Source organism: Oryzias latipes, chromosome 14 (genome assembly GCF_002234675.1).
Source record: "Oryzias latipes chromosome 14, ASM223467v1".
Classification (NCBI taxonomy): domain Eukaryota; kingdom Metazoa; phylum Chordata; class Actinopteri; order Beloniformes; family Adrianichthyidae; genus Oryzias; species Oryzias latipes.
This window is the reverse complement of record NC_019872.2, coordinates 16,841,761-16,868,213: the sequence shown is the minus strand read 5'-3', so window position 1 is coordinate 16,868,213 and position 26,453 is coordinate 16,841,761. Positions and strand designations below refer to the sequence as shown.

At 39.3% G+C, this 26,453-nt stretch overlaps 2 protein-coding genes across 4 annotated transcripts; both read left to right on the top strand.

The window, feature by feature from the left end:
- The first annotated feature begins 1,782 nt into the window (after positions 1–1,782).
- LOC101174368 (APC membrane recruitment protein 1) lies at positions 1,783–11,293 on the top strand. 2 transcript variants are annotated; one of them, XM_004076552.4, is made up of 3 exons: positions 1,783–2,217; positions 4,119–4,187; positions 6,509–11,293. In XM_004076552.4, the coding sequence occupies exon 3, from the start codon at positions 6,619–6,621 to the stop codon at positions 9,550–9,552; it is 2,934 nt and encodes a 977-aa protein (XP_004076600.1). In that variant the 5' UTR covers positions 1,783–2,217; positions 4,119–4,187; positions 6,509–6,618; the 3' UTR covers positions 9,553–11,293. The 2 variants fall into 2 exon arrangements, with proteins under 2 accessions (XP_004076600.1, XP_011481958.1); XM_011483656.3 differs by having other exon boundaries at positions 4,119–4,191.
- A 667-nt stretch (positions 11,294–11,960) lies between these two features.
- On the top strand, positions 11,961–23,845 carry zc3h12b (zinc finger CCCH-type containing 12B). Of its 2 annotated transcripts, none has more exons than XM_004076551.4 (6): positions 11,961–12,058; positions 15,379–16,166; positions 16,266–16,405; positions 16,492–16,726; positions 16,899–17,005; positions 17,104–23,845. In XM_004076551.4, the coding sequence occupies exons 2-6, from the start codon at positions 15,535–15,537 to the stop codon at positions 18,525–18,527; spliced, it is 2,538 nt and encodes an 845-aa protein (XP_004076599.1). In that variant the 5' UTR covers positions 11,961–12,058; positions 15,379–15,534; the 3' UTR covers positions 18,528–23,845. The 2 variants fall into 2 exon arrangements, with proteins under 2 accessions (XP_004076599.1, XP_011481956.1); XM_011483654.3 differs by having other exon boundaries at positions 11,994–12,194.
- Positions 23,846–26,453: the final 2,608 nt, after the last annotated feature.

Genomic DNA, 26,453 nt, shown 5'->3' with positions numbered 1-26,453 from the left:
TATTATTGCTAATATGTCGATTTTTCATAAAACCAGATTGAGTCTCGCTAATAATTTCGTGTAGATTACTTTTCAATCGTTGGGCATAAACAAGAGCTAATATTTTATAATCCACATTCAAAAGAGTTATTGGTCTCCAATTTTCTATCATAACAGGGTCTTTATTTGGTTTGGGTATTAAAGTTATTAAACCCTGTTTCATTGTAGCTGTCATTTCTTGTTGTACAATGCACTCTTTGTACATCTCCATTAGATGAGGATTGATAACATACCAAAAGTGACAATAAAATTCTTTAGAAAGACCATCATTTCCTGGAGATTTCCCATTGTTCATCTTTTTTAAGGCATCAAGCAGCTCATCTTTAGTTAAATGATCGTCACAGATAGATTTGAATGTGTCTGAAATAGAAGGGATGTGTTCTTTTAGGTTACCTAAAAACTTTTGACTGTATTCTTCATTAAATTTGGAAATATATAATTCTTCATAGAATCTTTTTACATGGTTTGCAATTTCTGTTGGATCAGTACAAATATTATTATCAATTTTCAACTTTGTAATTGTATTTCTTTTATAATTTCGTTTTTCTAAAGCAAAAAAGTAGCTGGTATTTTTTTCTCCATTTTCTAGCCATTTTGCTCTAGATCGAATGAAGGCGCCTTTTGCAGCTTCGATGTATAATTTATCTATTTCATTTTGAAGCTGGGTTAAATTTGTCTTTTCATCATCAGAAAGAAAGGTTTTGTGTAATAAAGACTGTATAGCTTCCATTATCATATTTTCTTTGGCCTGTTTGTTTATGTTAAGAGTTTTACTACGTTCAATTGCTATGGATCTAACTTTAAATTTAAAGAACTCCCATTTCTGCTTAGCATTCATGCTTTTATTTCCAAATATATGTTTTGCTTCTTGTCTAATGGAATTTTCAAAATGTTCATCTTCAAGTAATTTGTTGTTAAATTTCCAATATCCTCTTAATTTATTGTTTGTTTTGTGTTTTGAACCATTTAGTTGAATAGTTATCATTTTGTGATCAGAAAATGGGGCATAACAATGTGAAATATTAGTTATATATTGTAGACAATTACAGGATGTTAACCATAAATCTATTCTTGATTGCAGAGTTTTATGAGAGTTACTCCAGGTAAACTCTTTGCTATTAGGATTGAGAAAACGCCACGCATCAATGAGGGAAAGTTTATCAATTAGGAAATCAGTCAATTTAAATTGAGAGTTTAGAGCTCTTACTGGAAATCTATCCACACAATCATTTGGGGCATCATTAAAATCTCCCCCAATAATCAGAATTGCATCTTTATATTTCTTTATAAAAGTCTGTATAATATTGTAAACATCTGTGGCTAATTGTTTTGTTTGTGCTATTATATTGTGACCATACATATTAAGGATTATGAAAATGGAATTATCCAGCTTTAACGCCATTACTATCCATCTGCCATCTTCAGAACTCTTTTTTTCTAAAATATCCCCAGTAAATTTGTTTAAGAGTATTGAAACACCTGCAGAATGATTAGAAGCATGAGAGAAAAAATACTGATCACCCCACTGAGATCTCCAAAATTTTTCATCCAACTCACAAGAATGAGTTTCTTGCAACAGAAAAATATTTCCGCCAGTTCTTCTAAGAAAAAGAAATAATGCTTTTCTCTTGGTTGTATCACGTAGTCCCCTAGCTTTAGGGATAAGTTGGAAACAATAAAAAAAAAAAATAAAAAAAAAAAAAATAAAAACCTTGAAGAAAACACCAGGAACACACACGTGTTGCGTCATTAACATGCGCCCAGGAGATCCAGAGGAGAGGGGGAAATGGTTGGATTTAGCCTAAAAGGAGGTGAAAGGATGGCGTCGTCATTAGCGTCTTATTGCACCTGCTTCCATTTTGATGGTTATTATTGATCGTCGCATGCAGCAGGGACACCTACATAAGTCTAACCTGCGGTTGGTGTGTGTTGTTTTCGTTTTCATGACCGAACGACAGCAGTAGCAGTAGCTTAGCTATGTGTCTAACTCAGTTTTCAGCTTCGACGCTCCGCTGTGCGATGATAATGATATAGCGAGGAGCCATGCAGCCTAACGAGAGCTGGAAATAAATAGAACCGGTTCGGTTTCTCCAGGGCCTGAGGCGGCCGGAACAACCGTTTAAGCTAACAGCTGTTTGAGACATGAGGTGCAGCTCCGCGTCGTCCTCCCCACTGGTGGTAAGTTTGTTCCATGACTCCTGCAATTCCTTTGTGCTGCTTGTTGCTAGGACTGAATACCATCAATCTTCGCAGAACGTTCTGGGCGTTCTCAAAAGGTTCCCTTTTTTTTCCTCCGTCAATATGTTCTCTTTTTGGCGAACACGATGCTACAGCTGTTTTTAGCAAACCCGCTACAAAACAGCCTGTTGCTTAGCACTTTCTAATCGTCCAAATAAACATATAATTTATTAAACAATCTAAGTTTGGCATATGTTTGTATTGAGCGAGTGAAACTTAATAAAACTCAAAATATACGGGCTTTTATACAGTATAGCTAAATGTGATTCATTAACATGCTGGCTTGTTTTGTTTATGACCAGTGTCTCAGCCAGCTGCGCAGCTAATCATTATTAGCTCCTGAAGAATTCATGATTAACACCTGTGTATTTGCCACGATTTCATGTGTTACAATTAAAACAAAAAATTAAAACTATTAGAGATGAAATACTAGTGACGGTCAAAATGGAACGATTGGGAGATTGAATCATTTAGAACAATTGTTACAAAAAAAGATCCGAGCTTGTGGAACGTTCGAAACCCGTAACAACAGCGACATCTAGTGGCTGAACATGTTTTCTTCGTAAAAGGCGATGTTTTTCTTTTTTAGTATCTTTTTTTAAAACTAAAATTACGGTACTTTAGATGTAGTAAGTTTTTATTTTATAAAAAGACATTTGATTCTGATAAACTGTTCGTGCACAAGCATTGAGTCAGGTGAAATGCTTACCTGCTTCTTAAACATAAAATTGTCAATATACTTTAAAAAATCTGTCTTTTATGGAGAACAAACAAAATACTAATGAATTTGAGTACAGTTACAAGAGGCTTCAAAACTGCATTGGTTATTTTTTTATTTTTTTTGGTGACGAACCCAGAGAGGATTATTTGATATCAGATTGGGTTATTATTTGGTTATGTGTGGCTTTCTGGGATACAATAAATGTTCACATTTAGGCAACTCTATGATCGTCACACTTTTTGTGTTTCAAACTGACCCTGGCCCCCGATCAGAGAATGGAAAAGTCATGTGGCCCTCGCTGGAAAACGTTTGGGGACCCCTGAAATGGACAATGAGGACGCAGGACACAATTGATTAAATAAATAATAAACAGAAAAAAAGCATGCAAAATTGCACAAAAAAATCTCCGAAGCATCAAAAGGGGATCTGCGTTGTTGCAGGTGACCATTGTAAACATCATTTGGAGAAGCTTTTAAATCTTTGCCAATGTATGGTGATCTTCAGAAATCTATCAGAAAGGACACAAGTTTGTCTTAAAAAAAACAGCAAAAAAGATCAACATGATTACCACATTATTGCTTTTCATTGAGTTCTAGTTCTGCGGAGTATGAAAACAACAGAGACTGTTCAGAACAGCTGGTGATGTGATGGAACACAAAATGAAACAGGACCTTCCCGTTTTGATCAGAGCTCGAGAAAGTGTTTTGAAGCAGAAGTCCCAGTGATGGCATGATCGAGCTTATCCAAATGTAAAAAAGCAAGCTCGATCTTGCCATCACTATAAAATACATTTGTAATCAAGAAGAGAGACGAACAATAATATTGTTGTCAAGCATACATTTTTTTAAAGAGCTGAATGTTTTTTTTCCATCTCTAAGATGGTGATTGTAAAGATCAAGATTTTATTTTTTTATTTTTGACCGTCTTGCCTTTTTTCCCCATATTGGATGTTACTAAATATGCCGGTACATTAAAATGTTCATTTTTATGTCAGTGAAGCTGATTACCAGTGTCATCCTATGAAATACATACAACAGTTTAATAGCTAAAAATATTAAATCAACCTGAACCTAGTTAATGTAGATAATTAAGTCTAATACCTTTGTTTGTTGTGAAACAGCTTGGTGCTTAGATCCACTGTGCTGAAGACGCCAGAAGCTGGGAAGGATGGCGCCTTAGATGTCATGACGTGGGTAACTATGACTTGTTGGTCATGTTTCCTCCCTTACATAATACTTTTTTTTTTTTGCATTTGGTGACAGTTTAATTTTATGCAGTCCGTCTATTTGCCTTTTTTTTAAAGTTAATTTAAAAAAAACAGTTGTCATAACAAGAGTTTTTAGTTTTTGATCACTGTGATGGCAGCCAACCAGGGGTGCCCACACTTTTGTTTGCATGCGAGCTACTTTCAAGATGAATGGCTCAAATCATGAATCATAAATGTATTTAATTAACCTGAGTTTTTATAAAGATTTTAAAGTGAAACCGACAGTTATTTTAAATGTATTGATAAAATTAGATGAATATGTAAGTTTCCTCATGATAAAAGTTCTGTCATTTGTCTTTCAATTTGACCCGTGTGTTTGTAGTTGTTAGTCAACAGCGCCACAGCGCACGGTGTGCCGACACCAGAAACATTCAATGTGTGTTCACTCTTTCAGAGTGACGGACCTCAGGCCATTAGGGCATTAGCAGCTACGTCCACAGTTAGAAGGCTGACACTGAACGCTCACACCTTTCTGAAGATTAGAAGGGAAAAATTCTACAATCAGGTCCATAAATATTTAGACAGACACACTTTTTCTAATTTAGTTTCTGTACATTACCACAGTGAATTTTAAATAAAACAACTTGGGTGCCATTAAAGTGCAGACTTTCAGCTTTTATTCCATGGTTTGAACAAAAAGATTGCATAAAAATGTAAAAAACTAAAGCCTTTTTAAACCGAATCCCTTCATTTCATGGGCTCGTAAGTAATTGGACAAATGAAATAACTAAAAATCAAAATGGTCATTACTAATATTTGGTTGAAAACCCTTTGTTGGCAATGACAGCCTGAAGTCTTGAACTCATGGACATCACCAGATTCTGGGTTTTCTCCTTCTGAATGCTCTGCCAGGCCTTTACTGCAGCGGCTATCAGTTGCTGTTTGTTTGTGGGCCTTTCTGTCTGACGTTTAGTCTTCAACAAGTGAAATGCTCAACTGGTTTAAGATCAGGTGACTGACTTGGCCATTCAAGAATATTCCACTTCTTTGCGTTAATAAACTCCTGAGTTGCTTTGGCTGTATGTTTTGGGTCGTAGTCCATCTGTATTATGAAACACCGCCCAATCAGTTTGGCTGCATTCACCTGGATCTGTGCAGACAGTATGTCTCTGAAGACCTCAGAATTCATTGGGCTGCTTCTGTCCTGTGTCACGTCATCAATAAACACTAGTGTCCCAGTGCCTCTAGCAGCCATGCACGCCCAGACCATCACACTGCCTCCACAGTGTTTTACTGATGATGTAGTGTGCTTTGGATCATGAGCTTCTCCACGCCTTCTCCATACTTTTCTCTTGCCATCATTCTGGTAGAGGTTGATTCTGGTTTCATCTGTCCAAAGAATGTTTTTCCAGAACTGGGCTGGCTTTCTTAGATGCTTTTTAGCCAAGTCCAATTTAGCCTTCCTATTCTTGAGGCTTATGAGTGGCTTGCATCTTGCAGTGTACCCTCTGTATCTACTTTTATGCAGTCTTCTTTTTATGGTAGACTTTGATATTGATACGCCTACCTCCTAGAGACACTTGGTTGGTTGTTGTGAACGGGTTCCTCTGCACCATGGAAATGATTCTGTGATCATCCACCACTGTTGTCTTCCGTGGACGTCCAGGTCTTTTTGCCTTGCTGAGTTCATCAGTGCTTTCTTTCTTTCTCAGGATGTACCACACTGTTGATTTATATACCGGTACTCCTAATACTGTAGCAATTTCTGGGTTTTTTTCTTTCTGTTTTCTCAACTTAATGATGGCTCCTTTCACCTGCATGGAGAGCTCCTTTGATCGCATGTTGTCTGTTCACAGCAAAATCTTCAAAATACAAGCACGAGTCCTCTGATCAACTCCAGGCCTTTTATCTGCTTCACTCATAATGACATAACAAGGGAATTGCCCACACCTGCCCATGCAATAGCATGGAAGTCCATTTAAAATTCACTGTGGTAATGTACAGAAACTAAATTAGAACGGATGTGTCTCTGTCCAAATATTTATGGTCCTGTATATAGTTCGTAGAGCATGGTGCTCAGTGTAGTCGTAGACACGTGTGCACTGAAGTGTGTATCAGAGAATGTTTGATTGGCTGTACTTCATGTCAATCAAGTGATGTTATTCACGCAAGTGACGAATTGGGCACCCCTACTCTAGAGTATCTATTAGCTGCCTTTTCCTTTTTTTTTCCCTCAATGTTCTGTCTCCTAATGGCAATTATTTTGAAACTTCTCACTGACTGGCTTTTTTATTTTTGTGCAGGATCCTTACCTGATGGGTGATGAGTTTGGTGTGGTTCCGCCTTCAGCTGACTTTTAAACCCGGTCTGTGATGCCTTCTGTCCGGCATTTGTCTTTGTAAAAGTGATAGTCATGGCTCACTGCAAGGTAGAGGAGCAACAATGTGACGCCCAAGATAGTCCTCCGGTCGCTGATGTGCATTCCCGCTGTCTCATCACAGAAGACGTTCAGTCTGATCCGATAAATACAACAGTCAAATCTCAGAAAACTGGGAGATTCAGGAGGACCGCTTTGACGTTTTTTGGAGTTCGCAAAGGTATCTGTATTTTACCGAGCTTTTTTGGTGGGCGAAGTAAAAATCAAAACAAATGGCACTCAAAGAAAGGAATTAGCAAAAGCAAAACCCATGATGGGTTGAGTAACATCAGCCACACAGACCATCTGGGAAGTGTGTGCGCCTTGACTGAGGCTTCAGAGTATCACAGTCAAAGGGAAACTGCTGCAGAGCTCCAAAGCAGCTGTCACAACGAATGTAGTCACTCTGCTGATCAGCAGAAATCACTGACACTCGGTCGACACAAAAGGGGTTTGAGAACTCTCTTTCAGAGTTTTAAGCAAAGCAGAGGTCAGAGAAATGCCGGCTTGGATACAACAGAGATGATTGCAATATCCTTTCCTCAGTCTGGGAGGGAGGGGCCTGCTGTCCAAGTCAGCCGGCCTGTCACTGAGTGCCTGGGATCTGAACCTGATGTGCCTGATTTCACAGATGTCATGAAATGTGACATTTCCATTGGTCCTGAATGTAGCAGTGCTGATGTGATGCGATTGGAGAACAGCGCAGAGAAAGAAAGACCAAAGTCTGAGCACGGCGGTCAGGAGCAGCATGATCTGCTTGAGGAAGCTGCTGCGGTGGCTGGAGCTTCCACTACTCACCAAGAGACCCTGATAGATTCTAGTGCACCATGTGTGGAGCCTCAGATGGGGTCTCCGTCTGCATTGAAGTCGGAAATTCCTCACGGCTCCTCAGATGGGCTTAACCTGTTCGAAGATGTTTCATCGTTGAAGAGCTTTGATTCGCTGACTGGCTGTGGGGATATCACTGCAGATCAAGAGGACGACAGCATCACAGACAGCACGGTGTCTGGAGAACGGAGCAGGAACGGAGGGAAGAGGGCTTCCTGTTACCTTACTTACCAAGGTGGTGGAGAAGAAATGGCCTCACCTGAGGATTTTGATGAAACGTGCCTTCAGGAGTTTTGGGGAAACAATGACGCAATCTGCTGCACTTGTAATCCAGACCAGACGGACACAAATGAGTTGACAAGTTCTCACAATTTGGACTCATTGAACAGTAGCAGTGCTCAGCAGGCTGTTGGTATAGTTGTTTCCTCAACTGCAGATGCTCTAACTCCCCAAAGTGAACATCAGGAGTCATTTCCAAATAGCGATGAGGGTTACTATGACTCAACGACCCCTGGACCACAGGAAGGACAGGAAGAAGGTGACGGGTTAAGAGCTGGCAGATTACCCAGGGACAGTTACAGCGGAGATGCACTCTATGAACTTTTTGCGCCTGATGAGAGTCTGATCAGTCCTCATTATGAGAACAAATCACCTCATCCCAATTCCAAATCAAGCACCTTTTTGTCTGAGCCAGAGGATGAGATGGATGCTGCTTTTGTTCCAGAAATGAATCGCTTGCTAATAGGTGCCGAACTATACGCAGAGAGTTTTCTAGAGAGGCCGGGCACGTGCAGTAAGTCCTTGGAGTTGACACAGAAAGTGGAAAGTCGACAGGAAATCAGAGGGAATCAAAACACTAATGCACATTCAAAACAAGTATCGATAAACATGAAAGATGCTGCAGTAGGCATTTTTGGTGACACTGGAAAAGTGCTCACTCCAACCGAAAAGAGAACAATATCCACAAATGCTGACTGCAGCGTAGCATTTGGAAGCTCATCTCATCCAGATTATGAAACCTTTTGCAGACCTAAAGAGGAACATCTTGAAGAAAACAAGCCTGTGGCTTTACCATACAAAAACAAAAGTTCCTCTGCTGAAGAGAGCACCACCTTCCTGGATGATGGGCAGACAGTGTGTTTCTCACAAGCACTTGAAGATTACACCAAACACACTCAAATCCTCGGCAACAATGCGGATGATCTGGACAGGAATTCTGCTTTCACTCCAAACATGGAGGCCTTACCCACCATAGTGACGTTTGACGTGGTTGATATGCACAACGAGGGTGAATATGATGAGCAGATGCGCATGGACTTAGAAGAGGACATCTCCTCACCCTATCAGGAGTTTGAGGAAAGCTACCTTCAGAAAGATGGGTTTGCTGAATGTGATTATCAGATGTTTGATTTGTATGAACACAACCTGATCAGTAACGCGTGGGCTGTTGCCAGTCTCCCCCGGCAACATGGCGTTATAGGAGTCAGCCAGTCCGTGCCTCACACATTAACCCATGATAAGAGGAGCAGGTCTCTGGATACCGAAGGTCCTAATGTATGCACAGACACCAGGGCGGCTGTTGCTTATTCCTCTCAACTGGAAGAGGACTCAAGCTCTTTACCATACAGCAAAAAGAACATAGTTATGTCGTCCTCAGAAGCTGGAAACGGTAAAGGAATAATGTCTTCGTCGTGGCATCCCAGGACAGATGAAGACGTCACTGTAAAAGTCCAAAGTCTAAGTTCTCATCACTCCTCCAGCGGGGACTTCTTTGACCTTAAACCGCATCATCTTTGCACTACTGTGTCAGACGACACTAGCTGTGATTTCATGTCCCACAATCCAGATTCAAGCGGCAGACAGCGTCACTTCCCTGTGCTGTCAGACTCCTGTGGACCTCAGGGCACCCTGGTTTATGCTGGAATGACAGAGCAGGAGCTTGCCGATCTTGGTGATCGTGTTTTCTGTAACACTGCTCATATGAAATCCTTTACCCAGAGCAGTAAAGGCCGAGCAGAAGGTGCGAGCCTTCCTCAGAGTCCTCTGAAGGGAGCTTTGTGTAAAGATAAAACATCCGTCCTCTGTGAAAGTCAAGCGATGTAGTGTTGTTCTCTGTGGCTTGCAGCAAGCTACCTGAGGTATCTCTAAACTGAAAGGATTTGCCACAGTTTGGATGACAAATGCCAGCAATCACTTTTTATATTAGTCCAAAGGAACAAAAATTGCTGATTTTAGTTTGCACAGACGCGTGTTTGGAGGAGCTGTCTACTCCGACGGGAAGTGGAGTTGAACCGCTTGAATAAACTGACAAATGATGTCCAGAACGTCTGACTTTCTGCATTTGTGCTGTACCAGTCTATGTGCACGGAGGGCTACTAGATGTAGATGGAAAGAATTTAAAGGAGCAGCTGTTTCATTTTCCATTAAAGTTCTCATCTCATTAAGCTACTGAATTTGACAAGAATGTTTTACCCACTTGTAGCCTTGATATTGAGGCCTCTTCACTGATGCCACACTTGTTTGCGAGGGTCATCATCAGCCCGGCTTCAGCTGTACAACCGTGCTACGCCTGTTGCCTTTTGAACATATGAATGCTTTTGCTTTGCCTTAAATGTCAACTTGGGTTTGTTTTTACTGCATTTCAAAATTATGAGTCCACAGCAGCGTTACATCTAAATCCAGGTGTTTGAATTTTCTTCACCTCATTGAAAAGACTTCTGAAATAAAAGATGCCCTGACTGGAACCGGTATGACACTCTATTAAGAAGTAACTGCATTTTCAATGTCAAACACGTCAGGCCTGAAATGGTGAATGAAGTTTGTAAATCTGCAGTAAACTGCAGTAATTCCTTCCTGCCTGTAATTTCCAGCACATCTTCACTTGAGTTTTTGTCTGTGACACATTCTCTCCGTCAGCAAATCCCGACACACCACAGGTGTTTTGTCCTCTTTCACTCATCCACACAGACAATAAAGCGAGTGGACCTTTTTATTTCAGTCTTTTTTTAGCTGTCATAAAAAATAAAAATTCATCTATAGGAAGATGCCATTTAACAGACCAGAGATTCTTTTTTGGTTGTTTTGTTTTATAACAGTTATAACAGTCCTCTGTGGGTTCAGGTTTGAGATGCACTAAAACAGTTTTAGCTCTTTTTAGTTCTACTTTTCCACCATGTTCATGGTAAACAACTAAAAACACATGTAAAGGAGTTGTTTATTGTTCCCACATTTTATCTCAACTGCAACTTTAAGTTTACATTTTGAAGGTTTTTAGGGGAACTCAGAATCATTTGCAAATCTTCTAAAACTCCCCTGTATGGAAAATATCCGTTTTCATAAGCAGTGAAACAATACATGAATGAGAGAGAGCATGTGATTATAGACTGGGATTCCTTTTTTTTAATTTTTTTTTTTGAGCTAAGAAAAACCATGCTTTTATTTTTGTTGCATTTGTTTCTTTGTTCTGTTCTGTTTTCAATTTGAAATAGCTCCACCAACTAGGAAGTAAAAAGTTCAGATGAAAATTGTGCTCTTCAAAACTGCGTTTCCGTTATTGTGAGGGATGAACAAGTGGTTGGATTTTAAATTTAAGATAAGCTATTTTTTTTCTTTAAAAATGGAGTGTTGTTATTTTTCTGTCTGTAATATTAGGAAAATGTCTACAATTGTCTTTATAGCCCTAGGTTCTGATTTCTTGTATCATGTACAGTTTGGCTGTTACAAATGGCAAATTGGGTCTAAGTTTTCTTATGAGTTATTGTTTACTTTCACCTTAAACATTTTCAAAGCTTTTGTCTGAATACAACACTGCCTTACAAGAAAATAAACGTGATATCAAGTATAATCAGGCTTGGATTCTTTCACTGAAAGTGAGCTTTGCACTGTTCTGAAGTTTGGTTTTGCTTTAGTCCAGTTCTTAAGTAGAAATCTTGTCTTTAAATTATCCTATTTTTTTATTAAACTTTTAAATACCTGCATTTTTTTCTACACATAAGTGGCATGACCCAAACGCTGTAGGTGTTTCTGTTAGGAGCAAAGTTTTAGATAAATGTTAAATGTCACAGGCTGATTAATAGTTATATGATATGAAGAAACTGAAAGCTTAATGCCATATTTTCTTTAAAATTGGGCTTTGTTGAACTACATCATTTAAAAACTGTCTGCAAAATAAGTTTTAACCCTGATACTGCCAAAGATAAAACCAAATACATTTTTATTTTGTGCATATAGAATAAAAAATTAAGTTTGATTACAGGGATTATAGTTATCTGATATTATGGATAAAATGTGATATGCTTTTTCAATACAAGTCTAAAATAGGTAATCATCTGCAAAGCCGATTAGAAATGTGCAATGTTGTTCTTTTAGAACCATTATTTCATCAAACAATAAGTAATCAGCGTTCTTTACCAAGAAATTCAGAATTTTAGGTTGGATCTAAAATAATTAGAAGCCTTTCAAACTTCCGTGACTCATTTATCTGGCTCCCGAATTTTTCATTGTGATTTACTTGTTTCCCTCGCGTTATCTGGCAACCCTGCCTAAAATGCGACAGCGCCAATGGCAGCAAAAGACAACTAGAAGAGGCGAGGAGGATGACAGCAACAAGGTGAGAGGAGCACCGTTTGAAGTCAACATTGGCACTGATGTACGGCCAGAGAATGCAGAGAACCGTCACGTCTCCCTGCGGATTCAGCATCGTATGAGTTATCAAATTACTGGCAACTTTATCCCAAGTTGTTAAGGTATTTCTGTTGACAAATTGTTAGCATATTCTCTAAACTGAAGCTAACTACAGTTAGCATTCCAAGCGTTGAAGTAAGCGATGTTAGCTTGATAGCAGTATAGCTAAACTAAGTACCAAGCTTAATGTCGTCTGACAGTGTCACTTATTAATAGTTACTTAAACTAACTTCTAGATGGTGGTAAACACGTAAAGCTAAATCAGCTCTGAGTGTTGACTTGAGTTGTGTAAATAATGTTGGGGTATCGTTTTAGCATATGCTAACTGCAGCTCGAGGCCTAAAGATGTCAAAGCAGTTATTTGACAGAATGCCGAAGGTCACGTTTTATATAATGCTTGTTGCATTTGTAGACAAAAAATGTTGCTAATGTGCATTTTCTAGTGCTGTCAACTAGTTCTTAAGCATTTGTTCCTTTTTACGTGTCTCAACTAATGATGCTGCAGAGATAAACACTTTTGTTTTTTTTCACTGACGTGTCAACTTGTTTGATTTATCATTACGATTTTACAGACCAACAAAGTTAACACGAACAATGGACAATGAAAACGAACATATGTGTAGTGTTGATTTCCCCCAAAAAATTAACCACACAAATTTGCAATAATATATATTTTGCACCGCTAACGTTTAGCTTGTTCCTGCTTAGTATACTGTCATCGAGTTTTATTTTGAAATCTAGAATCTTTAAGTCACGTCTTTCATTAATGTCATTGTCAACATGGTGGTGACAACTCAGATTTTTTTAGACGGTGCACTACAGGAAGTTTGAGGAAAGTTAATCATATTTATTTGATGAATACCTATAAACTAATGATTGAATAAAATCTGTTTGATAAAGGAAGCTGTTCTCTTTACTCTTATCAGAATTTACAGAATAATAAAAACATTAAAAATGGTTAACTTTGCAGTGATTTTTTTTTTTGCTGTTTGGAAATGTTTAAGAAAAATTTAATATGAAAAAGGAGAAAGGAGCTGAATTTCTTTTTAGTAATAAATGTATTTTACCTGTAAAATGTGACAACATAAGTGAGTTAAAACAATATTTGTAAAACTAATTTCAAGCATTACATTTACATAGATTGGTTATGCTTTGTCTTTTATTTTTCTTTACTAAAATATCCACTTTCAGTCTTCGTTTCCAAATAGAAAGAAATATTTAATCTTATATTTAAACTGAAGGCAGCTTACTGCTGAATCCCGTTTAAAGGCAAAAAGCTATTGACGTCCTAATATTTATACTTTAAATTTTACCCATGATATCACTTCTTTATCAGGGTTTTTTCTACATGCACCAGTGGGTAAAAATTATCTAATGAATTATCTCTTGGAGTACTATCGGCACTTCTGTCACAGGAGTTTACATTTTTATACGAATGGATGGTTCTTGTTGCATTTTTATAAATATTATATTGGAGGGATCTCCGGGATCTCCGGCTTCCTCCCACTGTCCAAAAACATGCTTCATAGGTTGATTGGCAACTCTAAATTGACCATAGGTGTGAGTGTGAGAGTGAATGGACGTGTGATTGAGGATATTTTACCCTGCGACAGACTGGCGACCAGTCCAGGGCATCCCTTGCCTACGCCCAAGTGGCCGGGATAGGCTCCGGCAACCCCGTGACCCCGAAAGGGAAAAACGGTCAAGAAGATGAATGAATGAATGAATATATTGGAGCTTCTTAAAAGTATATATAAATGTAGTAAAAGCTGGTTTTCCTCACATGCTGTTAACAAAGCAAAGTGTTGCTGAACTGAATGGTTGCTTTTCTCAAGTATTTTTTTATTGAAACTAAATTGGTATCAATCACAAACATCATGGATCTATGAATGTGCAAAGGTCTGCAAGTCTGTTTGAGATTAAGCTGGAGGTTGAATTAGCTATTCCTTTAATGGAATGGTCTGGTCTGGTCAATAATGGCACTGGGCTATGTGAGCTAGAGCTGTCTATTGGCAAGCCTCGAAGATTTAGATAGATTCTCACTCTTTTTTAGTTGTTTGATAAGTTATACAAAACGGATAACAGTCTATTCCTTGTTGGTCAAACCAGCTGTATTCAGTTGTCAGTGAGACTATGATGTTTTTAGTCTTTAAAATTATATACAGCAAAAGTATTAGTACTTATTTATTGTCTCTAAAGTTTTTAATCAGCTTTGTGCATCGCAAGTGTCAACACCTCCCTCGGTTGTTGCCGAAGGCATAGCATGGCGCAATGTTTATGCTGCAGTGTGAGGTGCCTTTTCATATTTTGGGTGGTCAGTACTCGGAGATAATGATGTAAAATGGTAACGTTGGCTGCTTTACGAAAATATGCAACCTGGAGAGGTTTAATGTAGAGTTGTGGTGTAAGTGCAAGTGTTCTGCATTTACTGGCTGCATGAGAAGAGATGATGAGCTGTGTTTGTGTTAGTCGTGACTGGTGAAAGGAGTTAGCTGATGACAGGGCTGTGTTGCTAAGCAACCCACATCATGGGCTGTGCCTCTTGAAGCTTGAAGCTTGCTGCATTCTACTCTCTCTAAGACTGGGGAAAGTGTTTCTAATGTGTCTGTTCACTATTGCACCTCTTATGAAGGTTCAGTTTGATTATCCGTATTCATGCGTAGCAAAAACTGACCGCTGCTTGGTTTGCACTGCAGGCTCCTTGTGAATGCAGCGCACTGCTTTTCCATTACAGCCTTTCCCCCTGTAGAATTCAGTTCTGATAGTCTTTCAGTGGGCTGGAGGCGCAGGGATGCACTGTTCAGCCCACACCATCTCAGGTTATGCTAACTCATATTCTCACTGTGTCTGGCTCAAACCTTGGGTGTGATACCAGCAAGAATTTAATGTTCATGTTGGACATGGTTGTAATCCATTTGAACATTTTGTACCCTTCTGGGACATTTATTCAAAAGCAGCTAAAGTAACAACAATACAGTTTTATGGCTGTGTATTAGCATTTTATTGATTCCTTGATAGAGGTTTGTGTTTGAATATTTTTGTTTAGTCTTTAAATGGTAAGGCCACATAGAGTTAAGGTGTTGAAGTACTTTTTTTGCACAAGGAGGAGTGTGATGCTGATAAGCATACACAGGGTCTTTGTTTTTCATTCTCATTTATTAAAAAGACAAAATAAATTGAAGTAGAAGCCCTACACCGTTATTAATATTGAGTCTTTTTTTCCCCCCTTTTATTTGGTTTTTGCAGGTGTGCCTAATTTGATTTTGCCGACTTAGACGGAGAAGACCATATTAGTTCGGTCTTACGTAAAAGGTCCTGCAGTGCTGAAGTGACTATGATGCTCTGGCTGCAGTGGAGGTGAGGAAACATGGGGTGGAAATCTGAGTTGTCGAGACAAACGTGATGACAGCATGGTCCACGGTGGAGAAGCTCAAAATGGAAAAACGCCCATGCAGGGAAGAGAACATTGACTCAAGTGAGGCCCAGCATGCCACTGAGGAGTCGGAGGATGGAAGCAGCTCCGAAAGTGAATCCGAAGAGCAGAAACCGCAGAGAGTTCAGGCAAACAGCAGTAGCTGTAAAAGAAGGGAACCGCTGGCTGTCACCAAACCTCACCGTCAGCTCTGTCGCTCTCCATGCCTCGACCGGCCTAGTTTCTCCCAGAGTAGCACTGTCCAAGACTTCCGTGAGGACGACACCAGCACAGCATCAGGGGTTAAACCTGTGAGTGAAAGAGAGTACCAGACCAAGATCGAGTTTGCGTTGAAGCTTGGCTATTCTGGAGAGCAAGTGGAGTCGGTGCTCAGTAAGTTAGGAGCTGCGGCACTCATTAATGATGTTCTTGCTGAATTGGTGCGACTTGGAAACAAAGTGGAGCCTGAAACTCAGCCTTGCAGCAGCACAGCTGCTCCTGTATCATGGCCCCCGTGTGTTAAAGAGACTGTTAGTCCAGAAGTTTCAGTGGAAGAAGATTCTGTGGATACCTATGATAACCTCAGGCCCATCGTCATTGACGGCTCAAACGTTGCCATGAGGTTAGATTCTTGAGTAAAAATATTTTATTCCATGTGCTTCATATTCTGATGAGTTTCCATTTCAATTCTTTTTCTTAATCATTTTATTTTGTGTTCCAGCCATGGAAACAAAGAGGTATTCTCTTGTCGTGGTATCCAGCTTGCTGTTGAATGGTTTCGGGATAAAGGACACAAAGACATCACTGTGTTCGTTCCAGCCTGGAGGAAGGAGCAGTCAAGACCCGATTCTCTTATCACAGGTACTGCAAGTGTTTCAGATAGTGTTTCACTGATGTGGCTCGCTAGTGAAAACATTCAACAGTTAATTTGTCCAATCTTCTTACAGATCAAGAAATACTACGCAAGCTGGAGAAAGAGAAGATTCTGGTTTTCACCCCATCTCGAAGAGTTCAGGGCAGGAGGGTGGTGTGCTATGATGATCGCTTCATAGTGAAGCTGGCTTATGATTCTGATGGAATTATTGTGTCAAACGACAACTACAGAGACCTGCAAAACGAGAAACCAGAGTGGAAAAAGTTTATTGAAGAGCGTCTCCTCATGTATTCATTTGTCAATGACAAGTAAGAAATTACGATGCCTTTTAAACATTAGACCCACCGTCCTGGTAGTGCAGAATTTTGTCAAGTGCTTTCAGATTTTGATGTAATAGAAACATATTAGTTTCTGTGCTTGGTGTATAGATTAAGTTGGGTTCAGGGTCAGCTAATAAAACTAAAACTATTGCTTTATCAGGTTTATGCCACCAGATGATCCACTGGGAAGACATGGTCCAAGCTTAGAAAACTTTCTCCGCAAGCGACCCGTTGTTCCAGAGCACAAAAAACAACCTTGTCCCTATGGTAAGAGTTCTTTGCTAAAAAATCTTTTTATGGGTTTGAAATCTTTATGATGATCTTTATGTTCATCGTGCTAAACATTTTTTTCTTCTTTAAACTAGGAAAAAAATGCACATATGGACACAAATGTAAATACTATCATCCAGAACGTGTTAACCAACCTTTGCGGTCTGTGGCGGATGAACTGCGAGCCTTTGCCAAATTATCTGCTGTGAAGACGATGAGCGAAGGAGCTTTAGTGAAATGCGGTACCGGTGCAGCAACTGTAAAGGGGGACAGCAGCTCTGAAGCCAAACGCGTGGCCCCTAAACGCCAGTCTGATCCCAGCATTCGCTCAGTGGCCTGTGAACCTCCGGAGGCACTCTCCATTGTAAGGAAGTCCGAGACAAATTCAGTGCCTTCCCTCGTGTCTGCCCTCAGTGTGCCCACCATGCAGCCTGCCAAGAGCCACGCAGCCGGGGCCTTGAACACACGATCAGCCAGCAGCCCAGTTCCTGGTTCTCTGCAGTTTTCCCACAGTTCTCTGGAGCACATGTCCAGCGTGCAATATCCCCCTATTTTAGTCACAAATAGTCACGGCGCCTCCATCACGTACAGTGAACCGTTCCCAAAGTACGACTCGGTCAGCGATCACGGATATTATTCACTCCACAGTGATTTTTCAAACATGAGCATGAGCAGCATGCACAATGTGGACAGTTTCTGTAGCATGGAGCACGAGCATGTGTATCAGAGAAACCCCAGCCACTGCCCCGAGTCCTGCCTAAGCCATTCCAACAGCGACTCCTTCTCCTCTTATGGGGACATGTACCCCAGCTCTATGGACAGCAGTCTGGAGGAAAGCATGAAGGGGTCACAGCAGGCTCCTGCACAGGCAAGGATGCAAGCCTTCTCCCACGGGTTTCGCCACGAAGCACTGACTAGAGTTCAGAGTTATGGACCGGAGGAGCCCAAGCAGTGCTCCCGGAAGCAGTCTGGAGCACATCTAGCCCCACACATCCAGCACGCTGCAGTGGGCGCCCGGTCCAGCTGTCCCGGAGACTACCCACTTACCCAGAATTGTCTCCCACCTTTGTCCTCGCAGCCCACGCGCTCACTAGGTATGACTCGAATGGACAGTATTTCTGACTCAAGGCTATATGACAGTAACCCAATGAGGCAGAGGCGACCTCCACTGTGCCGCGAGCAGCATGCAAGCTGGGACCCTCTGCCTTGTGGTAACGAGTCCTTTGGATATCACTCATATCCACTTAGTAACAGCCTGATGCCTTGCTGCGAGCGCGTGATGGTTCGCAGCATGCCAGACAAGATGGAACAAATTTGGAGCTCGCCATGGGAGACCCCATCTGCAGCTGAGCACCAGGAGCAGCACGCCGTCCCGGACCACCAGTACCAGACATACAGGAACCTGTGCAACATCTTTCCTGCTTACATCGTCCACGCCGTCATGGAGAAAAACCCACATTTAACGGATCCTCAACAGCTTGCTGCAGTCATTGTCACAAAACTGAGGTCCAACCACTGAGCAGCAGTTGATGAGAAAGAAGGGAAGGGAGGTTTTTCTTTGCAGGGGTGGCCCCTTCTTCAGTTTTGCAGCTTTTGTGCACCCTCTGCCCTCAGGAGCTAATTGTCACAGTTTTTTGGTGGGAGTTTTGGCGATTCGGGTATGCATCACTGAGATGATATACGTGGAAACCTTCAGCTTAGGGGACTTTTTTAAATGAAGTATGAAGCACCAGTATTTTATGGAAAACACCTCGTAACACATTCATTCTTCCTGAGCTTTAAAGCATTAATGGAAGAAATTCTAAAGTCACTTTAACTTTTGGTATCTGTACACTTCATCCTAAGTTATGTTCAGCATTAAATAATGGATTATAATTAATTTAGAATTTTGCAGGCTATCTTAATAAATATGTCAATTATAAAAAAGACTAACTTTAAATTAAGGGATTTAGTATTTAAAAGCAAAACGCTCACCAACTTGTAAGACATTTAAAGTCCCACTATGATCACCTTTTGATTTATTTTAACTGTGTTCTCAGTGGTCTATTAATTAGGATTAAGCCGTTTTTAGCCAAAATAATACTACAACTGTATAGGATTCTAGGACATCGTTTCTGCATACTGCCCCCTTTCAATTGTCCTTCTGTTTACACTCTTTCCTGCTAGCTTACAGCCCCTCACCCCAACCTAACATTACCAGTGCAACAAAAATGGCAAGCAATATTGTAGCTGTCCATCTGTACTGTTCTGATCGGAAGCTGTAGCAGCTCGGAAGAGGAAAACGAAGATGAATGTTTCGTCTACAAGTGGTTGCATCAGAATTGAGCGGAGCAACGAGCTTTTGGCTTACCATAGTAGCTTGTGCGTCATGCCTACAAGCGTTTGCTACGGCGTTCTTTTTCTGCCTGCTCCCAGTTCGCACAAGTTGAACAAAGAAATACTGAGAAATACAATTTTAATATAAATTTTCTCCACCCTGAGAACAACGGTATTAAACATTGAACCTTATTTTCATAGAAGTGGGAAAGACTAGTCACTTTGAAATATTTTTAGTCAATCTATCAGAAATGAGTTTGTACATTTTTCATTCCTTATAATATTTAACAGAGGCTTAACCCTTATATTGTGTTTGGGTCACAACAAGTGTGAAATTGGGTCACTCTTGAACTAAATGACTGAACTAAACAAATTGGTTAACACGTGGTAACAAAAAGAAAATCGCTCGGCAATATCTAGTTTAGTCTTGAGACTCCATTCAGCATAAAGCTGTTCTGAAGACGGCTCAGGCCCGGTGAATGTGTTGTGAAAGGTATCTGCAGTCATGAACAGCTCTGCTTAGGACTGCCTCTGCTGTAAATAATCGTTTTTGTTTCCCTCTGTTCTGTGCATTTCTTTCAGAAGTCAAGTGAGAGGGAGGTAGATGCATACCTCACAGCATGACAAATGACATGTTATGGCCTTATATCTGAATGACCTCACGCTTTAGTCATTGTCTGATCGGTTTCAGTGAAAGTAGTTCTTATTGAAACCCAAATGTAAAGCACTATCACCATATCTAAAAAGATATATTTTCTCAGCCTCGCCTAGCAAAGCTACTATTTTGGTAGAATTTGTGCACAAAACGCAGATTTGACTTGTGTACATGTGCACACATTTCTGTACATATTATCATACAAAAGCCATTATTCAGAGTTATTGATAAGCTGCTAAATAATGCCAAAAAAGAGACTTTCTGAATTTCTGTAGTCATATTCCACATATTCAGTTTAGTTTGAAGGATTCATTAAATTGAAGCAACATCTCTATTTGGATGGTTTCATACAGATGTACAGTTGGATTTCTGGTTTTTACATGATGCTACATCCAGTATTTGAAGATTTATATATTTTTCAGATCTGTTGTGCTGTTTTTCAGGGAGAACAAAAAAAGATATATATTTTGAGCTCGGATCGAGTTCCCCTTGTTTTCAGGGGAGGGGTTTGTTCATTTGCAGCCTGCTTTTACATGTACTTAAGTGACTTGAATGCCTGAGGGCCTGAAACGGGCACAGGTGGATTCGTTCTCTGCATCGACAAATATTTTACCTTTCTAACTGAAAAACAACACAATGGAAATATAAATAACTAACCCTGAAGTGTGGAGGCAGTAAAGTTACTAGTTTTCAACACGATAAAGAAGATATCGTCATCCATTTATGCCTTAACGTGCTCCGACACTTACGGTTTCTTATTTGCATGTAAATGTAGTGGAACTTTGAGAATTCTTCAACTTTAAAAAAAATAAATAAAAAAAGGACATGTGGTGAGAGAGGAACCAGACTGAAATGGTGTTAGCCATCCCGGTTAAAAGTTTGCACAAGGATTTATGCAACGGATTGAAAATTTACCAGATGTTAAATTAGTCAGATGCAATGGTCTGGCTGTAACGGTTTTCACTTTGCTATGTGTTTGAATATTGTGGTATCTTGTAAAGTGATAGGGATCAACACAAGGAGAAAATAAGTGGAGTAAATTGTGGAATTGACTGAGTGAGACTGCTGAAGTCTGCATAAACACACAGCGCATGCAGGCAGTGGTGAAGGAGCGTGCGAGTGTTTGGCTGTGCCTTGCAGCACACTGCTCTCAGGATGCTTTTGATTTTCTAACTTAACGAGTTTTCCTGCTAGAAAGCAGGGACTACTAGCAAGAGTGTACTTTTATCTAGTAGTAATATATTTTGTGAACACTCTACATGTAACATGTAGTACCTTGAAGTTAACTATGTATAGTTAAAGTATGGAGACGTTGTTGAAGATCTTAGTACTTGTATGTATATTCTTTCTCTGCACCAGGACATCTTTGGAAGAGTGAGCTAACAAGTGGAATTAATGTCAGCAACTTTCATTTTGGACAGGATTTTATGAAAATGTGCCAGTGGATGTTTTGAACTTAAAGTTCAGTCGGCCAAAGGACGAGCATGTCGATTAGAAACTAAAAGATGAGCTCGCTTCCTTTAGCTGTGTTACAGTCGGGTTTGTAACAGTTGGACCATGCTTTCAATGCATTTTAAAGAGAGAGGCTTAATTGTTGATGTGGTTCTTAATAAAAAAACAAACTTTAGTTCTTTGTCCAAATCTAATTCTATAAACTAAGCAGCATCAGACTGTGTTTTGATGACTTTTATTATTTGTAATTATTTTTTAGTGGCATTACTCTTTAACAGCTAATTGTGAGGCAGACTGAGTCTCATTGGTGGCGCTTTAAAATGCTCATATCTTTATAATGTTGAAGTACAACCGTCGTATAAGAACAGACATAAAGGGAAAAATAAATTGTTAAAAAAAAAAAAAAAAAAACAACTGAATGTTTTTTGCCCAAGTAAAGTTTGGGCTTTGCTAACTTTGTTTTTTCATGAAAAAGACGAGGCCACTTGAGGTCGTCTGTCTGTTCATGAGAAGGTGAAACAAACTGCCTAAATGTTTCTTCATATGAAACAAATCAGATTGCAAGGCTGCTGTCAAGGTTGCTTCTGGCATTTGGCTTAAAGTTTGCGTGCCATCGTTTTTGGTTTTTCCCTTCAGACTGCTGAACGACCAGAGTTCTGCTGCTGAGAAGCAAAACCAAACTCAACATTTGGAAACTAATCTGAACCCGGGATGGATTTGTTGCTCACTTTGTGTTCTTACCTTGGACTTAAATTTCAAAGGAGCTGTCATTCAGAGGCTGCCAGAATTGTGGCAGTCTGGACGCAGTTTAGTTTTGAGTGTAAATCTACTAAACAGAAATGTTTTCTCTGAGCACCACCCTTCATTCCTAGACAAAAGTTGAACTAATTTGATTTCTCTTTTTTTGAAAATGTAACCCAAAAATGCTTGAAGGGAACAAATCCTCCTTTACCCTCCTTCCTGTCTGAATGTGCCGCAAACAAATAAGCCACAAATGTCTAGAATTGACTTTTGCTTGTTGATACAAATTGTATCTATACATTGAATGTAACAAAATATGAAATGTACAGTATGAATATAGTTTTATTTAAGTGAGGGGGTGGGGTTTGGGGTCGATGCCGTAACATTCGTGACACTGTGTGTCACTGGGAGTATACAGTAGTCCATTGGTATGTAATTATTCTTACTTAGTCCAGTAGTTAATTTACAAGGACAACTATGTTCTACCTAGATGTGCACAGCCGCTCTGTGTGCAGCAGCAAGCCTCACGTCCCCCACTGTACAGAAGCACACAAATGTGTGTGTATTAAATTGATGGTCACACAAGTTGTTTGGATATTTTAGGTCATTTGTGTTGTAACTTTGTTAACAGTGCATCTATTTCTTCTGAAAAGCAGACGTCTATGCTATCTAAATGGAACTGTAATCTCTGTGGGTATATTCTGCTTTATAAAACATGCCAAAGTTCTTTTCAGGCGGCTTTGTCAAACGGTGTCAAATTCCAACAAAATCTGTATTTAAAATAATTTTGCAGACTTGAGAAGATTAGGAATAAAAAAAAGAGAAGGGACTGAGTGAGGGTAATGGACTAAAGCTTCTTAGACGTGTAATCCAGATGATAGGCTGATGTTTACAAGCCGTTCAATGTCACCTGCTGGGATCTTCACTGTGGATCATTTGCGGATAGCCGTGGTGGTGACATGCTGACTGAATTACTTGCCGTTTTTTTTTGCCCTCAGACTTTTAAGAGTGCATCTGTGGGAGTGTTTGGCAGTTCATTGAAAGACCGACCCTTAATGTTCTCTTGCAAGACGTGTGTTGATTTGTGATTTGTTTTGGTATGAAACTGTCCCCTGACTGCTGTCATTAAGAAGATTCTGGATCTGAGACCAGTTGGCATCAGATCAGCTTTGTTGTCATGACGATTAGACTGACATTGTCAGGATGATTTATTGATGATCTGCTGTTAGCTAGAATCAAAACCAAAGGGATTTCTGATCTGTACACAATAGGTTTTCGTTCTAGTTGGTACAAGCGGGGGAATTGTTGGTGTATGCCACGATAAAGGGTGCATTTATTTTAAAGAAACAACTGTACATAAGCAGCATACAGTGTAATACTCAGGTTTAGTGACAAACATTTTAAATCTCACTTGGTTTTCTAATACTGAGGGATGCAGCCGTCTCTCTTTTTGAGTAGACATTTGGTCTACGATGTAAAAAAAGAACAAAAAAGCGAAATGTAAAGCATATTTTTGTGTGTTGTGATGATCTGCAGTAATGTATTGTACACTGACTGGAAGGCATTGCTTTTATAGAAATAAAATATGATTATTTGGGTCTGTGGACTCAAACAAAATGTAAGTCTTAATGACAAACTGTGTTTCTCTCCATAAATAAAGACAAATGAAAACATCTTGTTCCTCTTTTTATTGACCTCAAAGAACTCATCAATAAAGATGACTCTTGTTTTACTTTTTATTTATGTGAGCTTTTATTTACCGTAATTAGGTTTTGTTTTTAAGTGTTTACATTTTTTGTTGAAACAAATGTGGGAGTAAAGACCCACTCCAATAAAAAAAAAAATGTTTTGAACATTTTTCTTGTGTTGGAGAACATATATATAAAGAAAATTAAGCTTAGAATTGCATTTCTGGGTCATTCTTTATTCAAATTTTTGTGATTTAAGAGCAGACAACAAAAATTTTGTTTGATTAAAAAAAAGCTAGCGGGATTGCATGTAAACAAAGAGCTCAGCAATGGAGAGGGGACGGGGTGAGGGGTTGCTCCACAGCAACAATTCTGTCTGCGTTCTAAAAATGAATTTGTAATGAACTCATGCTGCTCTGCAGAAATTGTCCTAGAAAACAACAGGTTTTAATTTTTTTGGCTAAAAACTGCAACAACAAAAAAAATCTGAAAAAACTTTATTATAGAAAACTTTACGTGGCAATGCCATGGTTTAGTAGGAGCAAAATTTACAAAGGTACTTAATTTCACCGCCTCACACTCACTATGCACTATTCAATCAACCAAATGCATGGGTACTTCTTCATAATAAAAGTGACTTGCCAGTATGTAAACCTGTCATTAGGATTTCCTCCTGACTAGCAGAGAAAAAAATGTGTCCAGTCAAAACATTTTTAAAACCACCAGATTACAGTTCCCAGAGCCCCACCCATTCATATTTTGGTACCATTAAAAAGCCCCAAATGCGCTTTGTATACATCAAATGAGTTCATTCAATAGCATGCAGTGGTTGGAAGATATTCAGGTTTAGAATTGACCTTTACAGAGGACAAATTTATATTGCTGTTAGACAGGAGGATTTGGAAAACTCCGAGTGGTCTGAGTTACAGAAACAACTGCTCTACCAAAGGTAGTTTTAAGTTTTTACAGATGATGGTTCAAAAAAAGGGAAAGGAGGTAGTTGTGTGGATGAAAACTCCTGACTGTAGTCACGGCATAAGGGAGAGGGGAGGTTCAAGATGAAAGAAAAACAATGGTTTTCGAGCAGTCACCGGGACCGGCTATGACCCAGATTTGAGAGAATAATGTGTCAAACTTTGATGAAAAGCGGGAAAAAAAACCTAACTGGTCTCAGAAGCTGAAAGTGCAGGTCACACAGGATTACTGAAATTAAACTGATCATTTTACAAAATGGTCTAACCTGGTTAGTTTTAAGCTTACATTTGACTTTGTTTTTTCACAATTTACTTCAGAAAATGTACATTATGAACACAACATTGAAATTTAAGAGTTTAGCCTTATTTAGAGAAAATTATTTTTTTTTGTCATGAATAATAAATCTGAAAACCCTTCAATGAAAAGAAATGAACACAACAAAATGCGTCTGTGATGTACAATGAAGGATTTTATCAGGTGAGTTCAAACAAAATCTATAAGAATCAGGCTTTAAAAAGGCACATTAATGCTGAATAGCTCTCTTTCAGCTGAATTCTTAAAAAAGTGAGTTAGTTAAAACAGAATTGATTGCGTTTTAAAAACAACATTAATTTTTCTAAGAAAAATGTCATCATTACACCAAAATTGGGCTCTGGAAGTCAGGTTTGCATCCTAGAGCAAAAACAGGATGTGACTGAATGCGAGTTTTGCTCAGTATGCAGCCTTAAAGTGATATTTGATGAGGATATTAAAACTTAAGAGAAAAAACTTCTGATCCCAACTAGCTGGATGTCACATGCATTTTTAGTGGTCTGGTAAAATATCCAGAAAAAATAGATTGATTAAGATTAAAATTTTCAACAAAATGCAAAATTTTGCTCAAGCCAATTAAAAAAAAAGTTTTAGTCTTTTATACTTCATTTCACCCGTTCTGTCGAGAAACTTAAGTGAGGTGTAACAAGTGGCAAAGCACATGCATGCCCCCTGCTGGCCATAGGGTTTAACAGCTGCAGATATGTGATTGAATAAAAAATGTATTTTTTAAAGCAGTTGACATTTTATTTATACCAACCATAATCATTACTGAAATCAATGGGATTTTCACGTCTAATTCATATAAATATAGGTCTGTAGCTATTAAATTAGAAACGGAATGGTTTAGCTGATCAGAAACAAGATTTGTTAAGAGTGAGATGAACCCTAATTTACACCAGTAAATGCCCCCGTTTACTGTCCCTCAATTCACCTTGATGACAGATGATCAACTAGTTGTAACTGATTTTGCAGCATGACGCTCGACTTTGTAGAGTTGTTTCAAATGTTGCTTTTGATGCCAGCACAGCTTATCCAGTAACCTGAGACAAAGAGGTCGTCCTGCCTTTGAAATCGCTGATGAGTCAACGCACAAATGCAACAGAGTCTCAGAGCTGTGTAGCAGCCACTTTCAGCTGACTGCTTCATTCAGTCACTGCTGTCTCTCCATTTTCTTTCTAAAGCTTTGAGGTCAACACCATTTTCAGCGTGTCTTTTGTGAGCACGCTGAGCATCAGCTCCTGCATGCGTATAGATTTGAATCTGTTGTTTAAATATAGACACAGGGATTAAATTCAATTCAATT

Excerpts from the sequence above, each read along its gene's own strand:
- LOC101174368 (XM_004076552.4), top strand. The coding sequence starts at position 6,619 with ATGGCTCACTGCAAGGTAGAGGAGCAACAATGTGACGCCCAAGATAGT.
- zc3h12b (XM_004076551.4), top strand. The coding sequence starts at position 15,535 with ATGACAGCATGGTCCACGGTGGAGAAGCTCAAAATGGAAAAACGCCCA. Across the intron at positions 16,167-16,265 it reads GGCTCAAACGTTGCCATGAG|CCATGGAAACAAAGAGGTAT; the intron begins GTTAGATTCTTG and ends TTTGTGTTCCAG. Across the intron at positions 16,727-16,898 it reads TATTCATTTGTCAATGACAA|GTTTATGCCACCAGATGATC; the intron begins GTAAGAAATTAC and ends TTGCTTTATCAG.